We start from the raw sequence: 16,873 nt of genomic DNA on the forward strand, positions 1-16,873 counted from the left end.
AATAGTAATGCACTGATCTTCCAAAATGGCAGCCTCAACTTGACGGACAGATGCCCCATCAATGGCAGAAGGCGGCGGGACGACCAAGTCTGGGAGCTATTTCCACAAACTTCCGGCCATGTTAGAATTCACAATGGCAGCATTTTACAAGGTCATATGATGGGGCATTATCACTATAAGTTTCTTTCATTTCATCAAAATTCTCCTGTGGTGTGCATCCTTTCAAATACAAAAACTGGATCACTGCTCAACAGGCTCCATTTCACACCTGACTCAGTTCAAACATCTGTATAAAAGAAACCACAATGATTTCAGAGCTGTAATTTGCCACATAACCCGTAGAAATACAAATCATTGCACATGCAAAATTTCAGCTAGATCAGACAACTGGAAGTAGGTCAGGGGAATTACTTATTACACGCCCCTCATATGTATGTGTATATGTATGTATGTCTGTATGTCTGCCTAAAACTTTCGACAGAGGCGACAGATTTTCATGAAATTCATATCGTTTTGAAACTCGTCCCTTCGAACAACAAATATAAAAAAAATGACTAAAATAATTTATTTACCCTTAACTGGGCACTTTTCTACAAGGAGGGGTCGCTTTTCTAGCCGATATTTTCGAAGGGCATCCATTTTTTTCGATAGACTTGCCTTAATTCAAACCTTCATCACTTCCAATTTGGCAATGGATGCAATGACAAAGATGTCACTTTTTTTTCACATTCTTTTCCTCCTTTGCAGTACAGGTTCGAGCCTGCCTGCCTACTACCACATTTAAAAAAATTTTTTTTTTGCTCAATACACCTCCAAACACCCGGGCAATGCCGGGCACCCAGGCTAGTCTATCTATAAATATAAAAGCGAAAATGTGTGTGTGTGTGTGTGTGTGTGTGTGTGTGTGTGTGCATTTTTTGTGTATGTCCACAAAAGGCTTTTTTCCGGGAAGTGATCGGTCAGCTCGCTCCTTCTTAAAACTTTTTATATCACGTCTGAATCAAATATCTACGAGTTAGGGCTCGCCTATCTATTTAATTTGCCCGATTTTGAAAAGCTAAATATTCCACATTTTTGGATCGCTGTGTGTGGATTTGGCTTTTTCGTATAAAAAAGCGAAACTAATTCGAAGCTGAAAACATCGTTCCCGCCGCAATCGCCGTGAATATCCAAAAGCAATCAGCTTTGATCAATGCAGAGTTTCTCTGACAATTGCTATTCAATTTGGAAAATTCCATATTTATGGGGAGCTGTTCCCCCCCCCCAAACATCTTGGGGAAACAAAAAAAAAAAACTGCTCCGCAGTAAATTAAATAACTGCCCCGCAGTGAAAGTTGACCTCATTAAGTACGGGCACGTGCCAATTCTTAATACTTTAATAAATTCAAACATCTTCCCGTTACTATTTCTTGCAGGCCAGCGGTTAACGTCACACATTTTTTTTCACACTTTATTTTCGAACCTCGCCTCAAGGCTTTGGGTTCGATCCTTCCTACTTACCTACCAAAATCTTTTTAACTCCGCCCCCCCCCTCTACACAAACACCCCGGATACGAAGTCTTTGCTTATTCTTTTGTTTTGATTTACCCAAAACCACACACACCTCTAAACACCTGGGCAAAGGAGTTTCCGCATAATTCTCATATCGTAATATCTCATATTTGCAAATGGACATCCTTTCTTTCCTTCTTTTTGATCGAGTAAAATAAAATTCTCACCATGGCGTCATCTCAGGTGTTTTTTTGTCTTTTTTGTATAAAGTGAAACTGTTCGAAAAAGCAGCAAAACTTCTTGGCTTTCGCGCCGGGATTGATGCTTCACTTAAGTTAATTGGTCTTTGGTCAATGTAGGGGAAACCCTTCATACTGGGACAATTACTATTTAGTTGGCTACTGCCAGAGTGACCACACATTAAAAACGACTTTGTGTCTAATTTGCTTTCGTAGGGAAACAAATAAATACTATAACAGAAAGCAGAGACCTTACCTGGCCCCCGGCCAGATTTAAAAGCAACGTTCATTTATGTGCATATGTGCGGATTTCTATGATTCTTAAGTTAATTACCAACTCAGTGAATTCACTATCCGCTTTAGCCTAATGGTTAACGAGGAAGACTAATTGCCCTATGTTTTCGAGTTCGATCCCACCTCTCTCTCTCTATCTTTTTGAAAAATTTTATTTCGTCTTTGTGCCAATATCCTCCACCAGGGCAAAAGTTAATTACCAACTCATTGAATTCACTATCCTCTTTTTTCACGTTCTTTCCCTCCTTTGCGGTACAGGTTCGAGCCTGCCTGCCTACTACCACTTTTTTTTTCTTGACACAAACCTCCAAACATCCAGGCAACGCCGGCCATCCAGGCTAGTAAACTATGAAAGAAAGTGAATACAATTTATTTATCATAATTAAAATTAAAAAAAAAACAATAGCACTCACAACGAAAATAAAGTGACATAAAACAAATTTAAATATAAAATAAAATACGTATTATATACGTTTGAAGCCAAAACAACGCATTATTACAAAATAAACAGATATTTATATTGAAATTCATAAATATATTTCGAGGCAAAGATTCATCTTCAGTATGTCTTTCTTTCTTTTTTTTTTTGTCATGTGGTTATTGGAGTAGAGAATAAGAAAGTATAAGTCCGTTTATTGTTTTTACAGTATTTTTATTTTTTTAATCTCGGAACGGTGCGTTTGGCCACGCGGGATTCACGTTAAGAGTGTTGTTCCTTAGAAGTGCTGGTTGAGCTTGAATAAAATATATAAATTTAAATATATATTCATATAAAAACCAAATTTATGATTAGTGACGATGTTAACAACATTTATGGAATGAATTAGGTTTAACACTCAACTAATCTTTTGAAAAAGTAATCAAAAGGAAAAATGTTGCGTTTCGTATTTAATTTAAATCACTTGACCTTATTAAAAGTATTTAAAATAAATTATATATATATATATATATAAAATTTATTTTAAATATATATATATATATATATATATATATATATATATATATATATATATATATATATAGCAATTAATATAACTAAAAGATAGGACTCGAAGATGGTAAAATAAAATAAAGAAATAAGATGATATATCCCATTTTTTTTTTAATTAATTAAAAATAAAAATAATTGTTGTATTAACGCACAAAGATACGAAACTAAATGAAATTAGTTAACATGACTATCGCATGACAGTAACCTTCTTAGAGAGAAGAATTTAGGAGAGTTTATTGGTTGAATGAACTACGTAAATTGTTAAAAATAATGTTTTTCCTGTTTTTAAGGTGACCATTTGAAGAGTTAATGACTAAAAATGCAGCAAAGACAAAATATTTCCGACTTGTTAATTGCAAACAAAACAATATTGTAATGTGTACCTTTTGAAAATAATAAATTACCAACAGAGAAAACTTGATCTTCGTAATTTGGAGGACTCTTCTATTAAACTATATATGCTCTAGAATCACAAAAGATATTCATTGAGCTTGAATCTTTTAGCTTTATAAAAAAGTTTTATTATAAAAAAAATTAATCCATTACGATTGGTATATACAAACTGATTAACGTTTCGAGTAAATAATAAGCTCTCTCTCTCTCTCTCTCTCTCTATATATATATATATATATATATATATATATATATATATATATATATATATATATATATATATATTTATTTATTTATTTTTTTTATTCAATTTTCACCCCAAACAAGGCACAGTGCCACTTTGAAGCAGGGGGCTACTATTAGGGAATTAATTAGCGGGGTTATTATGAAGGGAGAAGAGTAGAAAGATGTTTGTTAACATTACACTTGAACTTCTGCATATCATTGCAGTTGGGAAAGCAGAATCCCGGAAGGGAGTTCCAAAGACCCGCAGTTCTGGGGAAGAAACTATTGGAGTAAAAGGCTTTCTTGCACCTAGGGATCTCTACTGTAAAGGGATGAGACTTAGTAGCTTGTCGGGTTTGTCGGGGGTAGTTACGTCGGGGAGGTACAAGTGTTTGCAGTTCGTCAGAGCATTCACCATTAAAGTATTTGTAGAACAGGCAGAGGGATGCAACATCTCGTCGATGGGACAGAGGTTGAAGCCCAGATGACAGTTCAGGACCTATCAGGTTGGCGACTCTTTTTTTAACCCTGTCCAGGAGCGAGAGACAAGCAGCAGATGCACCAGCCCAGATGTGACAACAGTACTCCATACATGGGCGAATGGTTGCCTTATAGAGGTATAGGATACTGGCAGGCGTAAGTAGTTTTCTAGCACGGTAGAGGGAGACAACCTTCCTTGCAGCAGCCTTGGCAATGCTCTCAATGTATCTATTCCAGTTCATATTCCCTGTAAACGTTAGGCCGAGGAGTTTAAAAGAAGTACTTTCAGGCAATGTGTTCTTGGCCATTGCTATTGGTGGTAGAGAAGGTTTCTTGTAGTTATTGAAGGAAACAAGCTTAGTCTTAGCAGCATTGAATGTGACCAACCATGTTTGTCCTCATTCCATTACGGATTGGAGGTCATCCTCTAGTGTTTCTATATATGACAAAATTATATATTCCAAATTTCAAGACATTGACCTTTTATTTATTTTGGTACGTTGACGTGCATAATTCTTGACAACACCTGTTTCGTGGCAAAGAAACATTTATGTAATTATTACGTCAATGTTTGTAATTCATTCCGTTTTTAAATCATCATCAGAAAAAAAAACTTATCAACTTCAAAAGAAAATAAAGAAATATACGCATTATTACAAAATCCGAAATAGAAATTGCAAATATTTTTCAGTTTGTTACGCCATGTTGATCTAACACATTAAAAAAAAAAATGCAACTTGTCTTTCAATTTCAGATTTTGTAATAATGCCCATATGTTTTTATTTTCTTTTCGAGTTGATAATTTTTTTTCTTCTGATGAGTTAAGGACGGAATATATAAAAAAAAATTGACATAATTTATGTATCACCATATGCATATATCTATGAATGATTCTGCGCTACGAAACAGGTGCTGCAAAGAATTATGAATTTTAACATACTTAAAGAAATAAACGGTAAGATGGTCAACATCTTGAAATTTGGAATATAAACTTTTGTCATTTATTTATATACTAGCAAAGATCATGCAGAATTTTGCTGTACGTTCGACTATCCGCTTCACGGGTACCCTTGCTGTACGTAGATGTTTAAGATTAAAATGCTTAAAAAAATTTTTTACGATTTCCTGAAGTCAAAGTTAAGATATACAATGCAATAAATTTTGGCCTATGCTAGGGATCCCCTATCATGTCAAATTTCATTAAGATTGTTTAGGGGATAAATGGGGGAGAGTGATCTTATTCAAATTTACAAAGAAGTTGACCGGCGCCATGGTGGCACCCTCATCCAGGATGGCGGCGAACCCCAACTTGGTGTGCACCATCTCTAAGTGGGAAGTTTATGAAGAGAAAACCTAATATTTGTTAGAAATAACAACTGTGAAAAGCTGAAATTTTGACTACTGGCAGTCGTTATCATCCATAATAACATACTAAAATTTGAATCATTTGCAAAAGATAGAAAAAAAATTATAACAATTATTTATTTATTTTCAAAATAGAAACGTCCAAAATTGAGAAAAACAATGTAAACAGTACACTATATACAAATTGTTTATTTCCTTTAAAGAATAAGTCTTACTTAGTCATTTGTAAATGTTACATCATTGATTGAATGAAACATTATTTTTTAATATATTCGTTGTTTTCTTGTTGAAAATTGATGCGTTTTATTATGAATGGAGTCGTAAAAAATATTGCTTATGTAACATTTATGGCTCTTTTAATCCTTGTAAAATCTTGAAATATTTGTAAAATAAATTAAAGCTGTTGATTGTTTTCATTGAACTGATATTTTTAATTTTGATAAAAAAAACGAGAGAGAGAGAGATGTTGAAATCCATATACAAAGAAAAAGAAAAAAATTCCTAAGCGTCTCTGAAACGATCTTACGCCAGACTATTGCTGACATTGAATTCTAGATCTGTAATAAATAATTGTGAATATATATATTTATATATATATATATATATATATATATATATATATATACATATATATATATATATACATATATATATATACATATATATACATATATATATATATTCACAATTATTTATAAATTACTATATATATATATATATATATATATATATATATATATATATATATATATATATATATAGTAATTTATAAAATATATGGCGATTAAGCTACACTGAGTATTCGGCGTTTCATCCACTATAGGATTCGTCACCTGACGAATCCTATAGTGGATGAAACGCCGAATATTCAGTGTAGCTTAATCGCCATATATTTTATAAATTACTAACTAGCTCTACCTACGTATTGAGCACTTTTGAAGTAAATACTTAAAGCTTACGCATAAATCTATACTTTCGTATATTAATTTATGTGAGTAAATGAAGTAGTTATACATACATATATATATATATATATATATATATATATATATATATATATATATATATATATATATATATATAATATTTATATTTATGTCTCGGCGGTAGGGTGAAAAGCATATCTTATTTTTCTTTTATTAATATTATTGGATTTTTTTCCTTTTTTCCCCCTTGTACACATTTTTGTGAATTATTCCATGGATTTCTGCCTTTGGATTATTTTGGACCATCTTCCAATTACGGGATTTCCTTGGATTTTACTTGTGCAAATGGAAATTCAATTAACTTTCTTGAAGTTATATATTTGGATTTTACCGTCACTGGATTATTTATCTTCCACCAGACTATCCATTCACAGGAAATCACCTTTTTCTTCACCATATTCCCTCTGCTTCACTTTTTTTTGTTTTCAAGTAAGATCTTTGACTTACTTGTTGTTTCATCAAATACTTTTGCATGCAAAATCAGATACCGCACTTTGCTAATTCCTACCCTCTGATGAGAAGGAAAGTATCTCTTGGAAACTCTGCGAATTAAGGACTATCCACTTATCTAGTGTTTCCTTTTCAGATTAAATATGTTTTTAACTCATTTCAAAGTGTTTTTTAACATGTTTATTAACTGTTTGTTCGTATATCTATCTATCTATCTATCTATCTATCTATTTATATCTATTTATATCTATTTATATATATATATATATATATATATATATATATTCAGAATGTGAGAGATTATATATAATTATTTCCACTATTTCACAGCTTGATTTCGTCGCGGTTTGCTTGATCTGTGTGGGTTAATAGAATTTCTTGTGTGCGGGGTGTTTGCTCAGTTGGTAGAGTGCTTGCCTCGCATACTGGAGGCTCGGGTTTCAAATCCCGGGTGCGGATATGTCTGACTGATGAGCCCAAATGAGGGCGAAACTCGAGTCTTAGACTTCCAGTTCGTTGGCTGGCATGGCTCTTGTGGGCTGCGGCGTTCTTTGGGCTGTGGAAATATATATATATATATATATATATATATATATATATATATATATATATATATACCAGGCTGGTCAAAAGTCCTGTTACACTTTTGTATGTTGGGTTTAAGTTATTATTTTCATATCTAATGTTTGTTTCTGCGTTACAGATTAAAGTTCGTGCTTTAATAAAGTGATATTAGCAATTTACTGTGCAATTATTTGATATCGCAACCAAAATGGAAGCAAAAAGAATTGAAATTGCTGCTCTACTGCGTGCGTCCCATGAAATAACAGACATTGCAAAGCTCCTTAATGTGAGTCGTATGACGGTGCATTGAGTTGCATGCTGTTATAGCCAATGGAGAAACCCTCAAGGATCGCCCCCCCCGCAAAGGAAGACCCCGAGTTGTGAAGACCAAGACGATAAAAAAGGCGTTAGAGAACAATGTTATTCTAAAAATGACACATTAACTCGTTAACAAGTAGGTGATCTCAGTGTTCACTGTCAAGAAGGCTGTTGAACTAGAAGGCGGGAAGAGCATGAAAATGATAAGAAAACCTTTTTTTTTTTTTTTCATGAAGGCATAATATACATAGGTCGTCTAGGTCCCTACACGTGGTAGCTTGTCTTATAATAACGTTAGAATTTATATAAAGCATAAATGTCAAGCCAGCCGTGAGTGATCTTATGATTATAACATCATGATCTGCACACGTGAGCTTAAGTGACCGACTAATTATATTTCAACGTACAGTGCTCAACAATAAGAACCAAACCTTTGGTTGGGATGAAAAAAAGGTCCCTACACGTGGTAGCTTGTCTTATAATAACGTTAGAATTTATATAAAGCATAAATGTCAAGCCAGCCGTGAGTGATCTTATGATTATAACATCATGATCTGCACACGTGAGCTTAAGTGACCGACTAATTATATTTCAACGTACAGTGCTCAACAATAAGAACCAAACCTTTGGTTGGGATGAAAAAAAGGTCCCTACACGTGGTAGCTTGTCTTATAATAACGTTAGAATTTATATAAAGCATAAATGTCAAGCCAGCCGTGAGTGATCTTATGATTATAACATCATGATCTGCACACGTGAGCTTAAGTGACCGACTAATTATATTTCAACGTACAGTGCTCAACAATAAGAACCAAACCTTTGGTTGGGATGAAAAAAAGGTCCCTACACGTGGTAGCTTGTCTTATAATAACGTTAGAATTTATATAAAGCATAAATGTCAAGCCAGCCGTGAGTGATCTTATGATTATAACATCATGATCTGCACACGTGAGCTTAAGTGACCGACTAATTATATTTCAACGTACAGTGCTCAACAATAAGAACCAAACCTTGGTTGGGATGAAAAAAAGAAGTGCTTTGAACGCAGTAAAAATCTTCTCAACAACATCAAAAGCCATAGAAATCGAATCATCATTTTTTTCGGACGAAAAGACCTTCACCGTTGATCCTGTCATGAATAAACCGAATAACAGAGTAGAGTCCTTCGGTCAAGATGTCTCTGAGTTGCATAATGTCTCCACGACAAAACATCCGGCATCAGTTATAATGTTTGGAGTTGTTTCTTCAAATGAAGAGAAAATGCCTCCAGTGTAGTTCCCCACTGGATACCGGCTGACCGCCCGTGACTATAAACATGTCCTCGAGACAAAACTGCTTCCTTGGATCAAGAGGATCGTCAAAAAGTCCGATTATGTCTTCCAACAGGATTGGACACTGTCGAACACCGCCAAAATCGTTCAGAAGTGGTTGAAGGAAGACATCAATTTTTGGTCGAAGGACCTTTGCCCCCCCCCCCCGCAATCACCAGATTTTAATCCATTGGACTATAGCATCTAAGTGTCGTCACAATAGCGCAGAAGATTTGAAGGCCGCCGTGAAACGCATGTGGTCCTCATTGAGAAAGGAGTACATCCGTAAAGTTTGTCAGAAGTTCAGACCACGGCTGGGTGGTGTCATTAATGCTGATGGAGGTCATATTGAGTAAACATACTTTTTGAAGTTTATATTATATGTATTTAATGATTTTTGCTTTCTTTAACATATAAAAAGTAAATCAATACAATATAAACCAAAGATAAAAAAGTGTAACAGGACTTTTGACCAGTCTGGTATATATATATATATATATATATATATATATATATATATATATATATATATATATATATATATATATATTACAGATAAGAGTTATATCATACTGTGATTTAATGTCAAGTTCGGAGCAAAAATAATCTTGCACGTGTTTCTGGAAAAATTCATAACATAGTTGAACAAATTAAAATTGCTACCGTATCTGTATGAATTTTTGCTTGGTATTGTATGGAATTTATCTGGCAACAAATATTGAAAACAGGATAATCATGCGACAAATTCTTTCAAGTATGCTCTGAATTTTTTTTTTCCAAAACATGTATAAGATTTCTTTTGTTCCGAAGTTTGCGTTAAATCACAACAGAATATAACTCTGATCTATGACTCTAACACACATATATGTACATACATATATACACACATACATAATACATCCGTACATATAAATACACACACATACATACACACATACATACACGCATACATGAATAGATACACACACATACATACACACATGCACACACATATATACACACATACATACATACACACATACACACATACATACGTAATACATACACACACATACATACACACATATATGCATACATACACACATACATACACGCATACATACATGCATACACACATACATATACACACATATACACACACACACATATATATATATATATATATATATATATATATATATATATATATATAAATGGATTAGACTTTAGCTACATTCAAATTTTTCTTTCTAAGATAGATAATTTTTGGTTTCCGATAGGTCTACACTAGAAAAAAAATCAGTATTGACATACAAATAATTGATTATTTCTACGTAACGAAACAGTTGTTGTAAAATATATGGAAATTTTGACATGTTAAATGATCTAAGTGGTAAAATGAATAAAATCTTGAAATTTGGAATGTAGCTGAATTGTCATCCATTTGTATTTGTTCTTTTGTTAAATTTAACATCAAGCTTCATAAAACGGAATTGTTATATATAAACCGTTAAATATAATTGAATACGCATATTTCCCTCATAAACATATATATATATATATATATATATATATATATTCATGTTTTCCTCATAAACATATATATACTCATGTTTTCCTCATAAACATATATATGTATACTCTTTAAATATAATTGAATACGCATATTTTCCTCATAAACAATATATATATATATATATATATATATATATATATATATATATATATATAAAGTTATAAAATGCATATGGCGATTAAGCTACACTGAATATTCCGCGTTTCATCCACTCTAGGATTCTTCAGGCTTATGCACAAATTCTGTGGTTGTTTGTCGTTTTTATATGCGCATATTCTATTGAAATTTTAGTTAACCAATCAGCTTTCTAGTATCCACCGCGCCCTTCCTATCAGCTAATGAGAATACATTTATCGGAAAAAGGCCTATTTGACCTCTGGTTGACCTGTTCCTTTGTGTGTGCTCTATTTAGCCTGGATATTTAGCTTCTTGATCTGTTTTAAATCTGGTTAGTGTTTTTTTTATTACTGTTAGTTTATATATAAATATATAAATATGTGTACACACATATATTCACATATATATATATACATATATATACAAGCATATATGTGTGATCGTTTATGTATATTCATGTTTATTTAATTCATTTATTTGTTTATTTTCTATTGTTTTTGTTAGTTTTACAACTATTTTGTATCGCTATCCTAGAGTAAATTTTATCTTGTGAACACAGTTGTTTGCTATTTCTCTTCTACAGTTTAATAGATGTTGGGGTTCTTTAAAGTACAGGATAGCAAATTTTTCATGAAGGCATAATCTACATAGGTCGTCTAGGTCCCTACACGTGGTAGCTTGTCTTATAATAACGTTAGAATTTATATAAAGCATAAATGTCAAGCCAGCCGTGAGTTATCTTATGATTATAACATCATGATCTGCACACGTGAGCTTAAGTGACCGACTAATTATATTTCAACGTACAGTGCTCAACAATAAGAACCAAACCTTTAAAAAAGGACTGAGATAATTATTACTATAACTATTTTTAATACATAAAGACACTAGTGTTTCATCCTTTCGGGAATCATCAGTAATATATTGTTTGTCATTATAGGGATAAGTGTGACAGGAGGTGCCGACTGTAAACGGCAGCAGGAAATCATGATTGAGGAAGTTCATGCAGGTGGCGCTGCAGCAGAAACTAAAAGGATCAAGGTAAGATGAATTGAATGAGTCATGAAATTGAAGAGTGAAGAAATCGAAAAAAGTGAGAAGGAAAGAAAGAAGAAAACGGGGAAATAAGATCCGGCCTTGGGCCTCTTGGCCTTTTGGCCAAGATCAAATCACATTCGTGTAGTATCTGTTCTGGCAGACACTGCAATCAAATACCATATGTGGGGGCAAACCCACATATCAGACAATTGCTCTGAAGCAATCAGTTATTGGTCAATGTAGGGAAACCCCTTCATACCAATTGTCACTATCCAGTTCCCCCTCGGGGGAGTTGGTCCCCCTCCCCTTCACTCTCCGCGTTAAAAAATGGCCTTGTGCCTAATTTGCTCAATGAGGAAGCCAATAAATATAAAGAAAACGGAGAAATCAATGTGATGGATAGATAAATGGTTGAATGAATAGATAGATCGATGGATATATAGATCAATGGATAGATAGATCGATAGCTATATAGATGATTAAATGGATGCATAGTAATAGATAATTGTCTGACGTGTTCATCAATACGACAAAACATATGTCAGGTTAGACACTTATGAAATATATATATAGTCTTGGAAATTTTTAACCTTTAAAACTATACAAAAAAATATTTTTATCATTCGTTAGAAAACCATCTAGTCAGTAAGTCATTTAATCACCTGCAATCACTGCATCAACTCGCTCTCGAATTTACTATAATACCAATAATTTATTTTACAAGGGATCATCAGTTGTTTACCATGAAACACTGTTTCGGGGATTTAAAAACAAAGCAGTATATTACATCATGGCTCCCCAGCAGTGTTGATCAAACACCACCACCCTTAATCTTTCGGAAGAAGACATGTTTCAAACATTTGATCCAGTTTTCTATTCTTAATTGCAATTACTAACCTTTTCATACTATAAAAATGAATTTCTTACCTGTACGATTCATCAATTTCCACATTTAAAATGGATACATTTTTTAATTTTTTAATTTATCAGTCTTGTATTTATAAGATAAGATTATAAGATATATATATGTGTGTGTGTGTGTGTATGTGGTAGGCAGCTGAGGATCCCCGTTTTCTCTTTACAAAATTTTAGTTAAGATTTTCTTTTTTCATTCCTTATAGAGTTGAATTCTCTTTTATAATTGAAGATTTTTGCGAAATCGGCTTATGCCAGTGCTAAGTCTATTTCTATTTAACAAGTTTAGTTAAGTTTTATTTTCTTTTTGTTTTTGATCCTAATATGATTGAATTCTCTATTGTAATTATAAACCTTTTAGAAGTCGAATTATGTACGTGCTAAGCTTCCGAAAGGGTAAATTTAGTTTTTCTTTTGTTTTTATTTTTTCCGGGAATTTAAACTGCATTTTTTATTTTTATTTTTTTTACATTTTTTGACTCAAAGCTTCTTTAGACTATATATAAAGGGCGAATGAACTCTTTTTCTGGGTCAACGGCCAACTAGCACCGTGTATATTTGTGTGTGTGTATATGTGTATTGGGGTAGAGAGGGCTCCCGTAAGCCGTGGTGAAGGCAACCTTTCTAGAACCATAAAGCGGAAGACCAGTACCCGCATTAAGCTGGTCTGCAGTTTAATTTGTTGCTGGCTTTCTTGCTCTTGCTTGTTGCTGGATCTCAACATTTTGAACCGAGAGAGAGACTTAGCTGTCGTACAAAGCTAAGACTTTGTAACATCATATTTGTATAGATACTCCCTCAGACATTTGGGATCATGGATTTTAAATGTCTGAGGGAGTGGCACTCGTCTGACAAGACGTTGCAATCATATATATATATATAAAGATATATAAGTATATATATAAGTATATATAAGTATATATATATATATATAAGTATATATATAGATATATATATAGATTGATAGATATAGATACACACATATATATATACATATATATATATAGATACATATATATAGAGAGAGATACATATACATAGATATATATATATAGATACATATATATATATAGAGAGAGATACAAATATATATAGATACATATATATACATACACATATATATATATATACATATATAGAGAGAGATACATATATATAGATACATATATATATGTACATATATACATACACACACACACACACACATATATATATATATATATATATATATATATATATATATATATATATATATATATATATATATATATATTCTAATAATTTTTCAGTTGATTGGCATATAAAAGTTCTGCTGGTTTTTGCTGCTTTTTCGGTACTATTTAGAAATAGGTATCCAAGACAGTTTGAGTATTGTGTCATCAATTCAGAATTTCACCGAACGCTTTCAAGCCTGGCGCATTTTAACAAACTTTACTAACCATTTTCACAATATTAACGGAACTGTTTGTTTGTTTGTTTTTTTAATTATTAATTTTCGCTTTAATCCTAAACTAAATTTTAGTTTTTAATAAGTAATGCATAAGTAATGCATAAGTAATGCTGTGTAAGATGCGTAAATAGTTAGTTGTTTATATATATGTATATATATATTTAGTTGTATATATATATATATATATATATATATATATATGCATATATATATATATATATATATATTTGTGTGTGTGTATGTGTGTGTTGGTGTATGTGTATGCATTTGGGAATTCTAGGGGCTGTATATGGTTCCGCTTATCTTGGCATTGTTTCCAGTCGTCCTGTACATACACTTGCCACTGGTATTAAACAATGTTGAATCAGAAAAGGTGTGGTTGGAGATTGCGCAACTCTTGCCACGATACCGTGGGTATCCATAGTCTGTCAAGACTGAAGGAAGCCTTTTATGCTAGCGAAATTTAAAAATTCGATTTAGTATTGAAATATAGGTATTAATAACACAGTTCATTTCGATGGCTCGATAGTACAATAAAAGAGCTATAAATGCATTGATAATATGCCACCTGACGAGGAACAGACACTCATTTTTATGCTCATTTTAAAAAAGGTTCAGTTTATTTATTATGCAAGCGTACAATTGTTTTTGTCCCTTACTGATATTTTGATATATAGTTCTCCGCATATATACTTTTTATTATTCTTATACCAGTGGGGGCATTCATCAGCGATAAATATGTATAAAAACTAAAATAGCAAGCGTCACATTGCCATGCAGATAGTCCCTCTCGCTGATAGCATAATACTGGGCCGAAACAATTGTACACTTTCATATATATATATATATATATATATATATATATATATATATATATATATATATATATATATATATATATATATATACTAGCAAAAGTATCCGTCGTTGACTGGGTTCAAAAACAGCCTACAGAAAATGGGCTCTGATTTATTAAAGTATGATAAGTTATGAAAAGGGAGGGTTGTAAAGAGATAGCTTCGAATTTGGGGGTATCAAAAGCAAAGCAAAATATGATGAAAGTAAAAATAAAATAGATAAACCCCATAATTTATTATACCATACCTATTCACACTGAAACACTTATCACAATATTCTGTGGATCTATATTAAAAAAAACCTTGTTAAACTTTGTGACATATTTCCATTCTATGGAGGTCAGGCGCAAACGAACACCCCATAATTTTATTATGCCATATATCTTAAAACTGAAACATAATTATAATACTATACTTACGCAGATAGATATGAAAAGTCTTTATTAAAGTTTGTGCCTATTTCCATTCTATGGAGGCCAGGCGCGAACGCAGACCCCACAATTTTATTATACCATCCCTATTTAAGTTAAAACATACTTATCAAAGTATTATTATGTACATCTATATCAAAAACACTTGTAAACGTTTTTTTTTTTTAATTTTTTATTTCCATACTTTGTGAACCAGGCGCGTACGCAGACCCCACAATTTTAATGAATCATCATTATGCCAAATCAAATATACCCATCCCTGTGTCTCGATACATCTTCTATTATTATATGTAATCAGTTTTCTATAATAGTCAACCATATAGGAGCCTATTCGTGACCAGACACACACACACACAAACGTTCAGTTTTATATAGTCAACCATATAGGAGCCTATTTGTGACCAGACACACACACAAACGTTCAGCTTTATATTATAGATATAGCTTTTAAGGTTAAAAAACTTTCAATAATACTTGTAGCAATGTGAAAATTTTACTATCTTTTAATTTATTAAAGTTTGGAAGTGAAATCGTGGAATCCCTTTTTTATTAAGAAATTTCCATAAATGGAGAAGAGGAAAGGGCTACGAAGATTAGTTTTGTATTCCTATAGTTCTTTTGATTCTTCAAAAACGAACATTGTCTTACGTTAATTTTCAAAATAAAAAATGTCCTTTCTTTTTGTTTCATTTGCACAGCCTGGAATGTCACTCGTCTCCGTTGACGACGAAGACATCGAAACCGCAAGTCACCGAGCGGGCGTTTATGCAATTCGAAGAGCATTTACCGACCGCAGGAAACCCTACATGAAACTTGTTCTTCGTAAACAAGTTGAGACGGAAAGATGGCCGACATCATGAAGCAGCATTTATTTTTGTGTCCTTTTTTTTTTTTTTTCTCTCGACTTTTATTTTTCAATCTCAAATATAAAAACGTTCTTACAAAAAAACAAAATCACATTTGTGTTGTCTTTATTGACGTTTATTTTCAGGCCACTTAAATTCCTTGTAGTGTTACTGGGCGAGGCATTACATAGTGGAGGATCAAAACATAAAACACGTGTGGAGGGTACAAATTTATTTATGAAACTTAAACAAATAACGGAAATTATATTTCCTCCTGAAAGGACTGCCCTGGTGCCCCAGTAATGGGCGCAAAGCTTGGACATACACATGTGCGTACATATGAAATAAGCATGCACATCAGTACACGTTAATAGCTTACATAGCTGCTGCTGTTTTATTCAATGTATTACAGTTTACACGCGCGCGCACACGCACACACACACACACATGTAATAAACGTACACAATTTCGGTCATTATGTACCACTGTCGAAATATTTTAGCTAACCCTATTACTTAATATAGAAGGACTCCGTCGACCTTAATCTAGTTTTCATGTC

General features: G+C 32.7%; 1 protein-coding gene across 2 annotated transcripts in view; it reads left to right on the top strand.

Moving 5' to 3' along the window:
- LOC145242253 (uncharacterized) overlaps nt 1–16,423 on the top strand; it is a 135,216-nt gene extending 118,793 nt beyond the window's left edge. For both annotated transcript variants that reach the window (XM_080105263.1, XM_080105264.1), the window contains exons 14-15: nt 11,719–11,819; nt 16,168–16,423. In XM_080105263.1, coding sequence (XP_079961389.1) covers nt 11,719–11,819; nt 16,168–16,329 — 263 coding nt within the window. In that variant the 3' untranslated portion in view covers nt 16,330–16,423. The remainder of the gene's footprint in view (nt 1–11,718; nt 11,820–16,167) is intronic.
- The last annotated feature ends 450 nt before the right edge of the window (nt 16,424–16,873 follow it).

The sequence above is a fragment of the Euprymna scolopes genome, chromosome 21 (assembly GCF_053919585.1).
Source record: "Euprymna scolopes isolate OS-2025 chromosome 21, ASM5391958v1, whole genome shotgun sequence".
NCBI classification, from domain to species: domain Eukaryota; kingdom Metazoa; phylum Mollusca; class Cephalopoda; order Sepiida; family Sepiolidae; genus Euprymna; species Euprymna scolopes.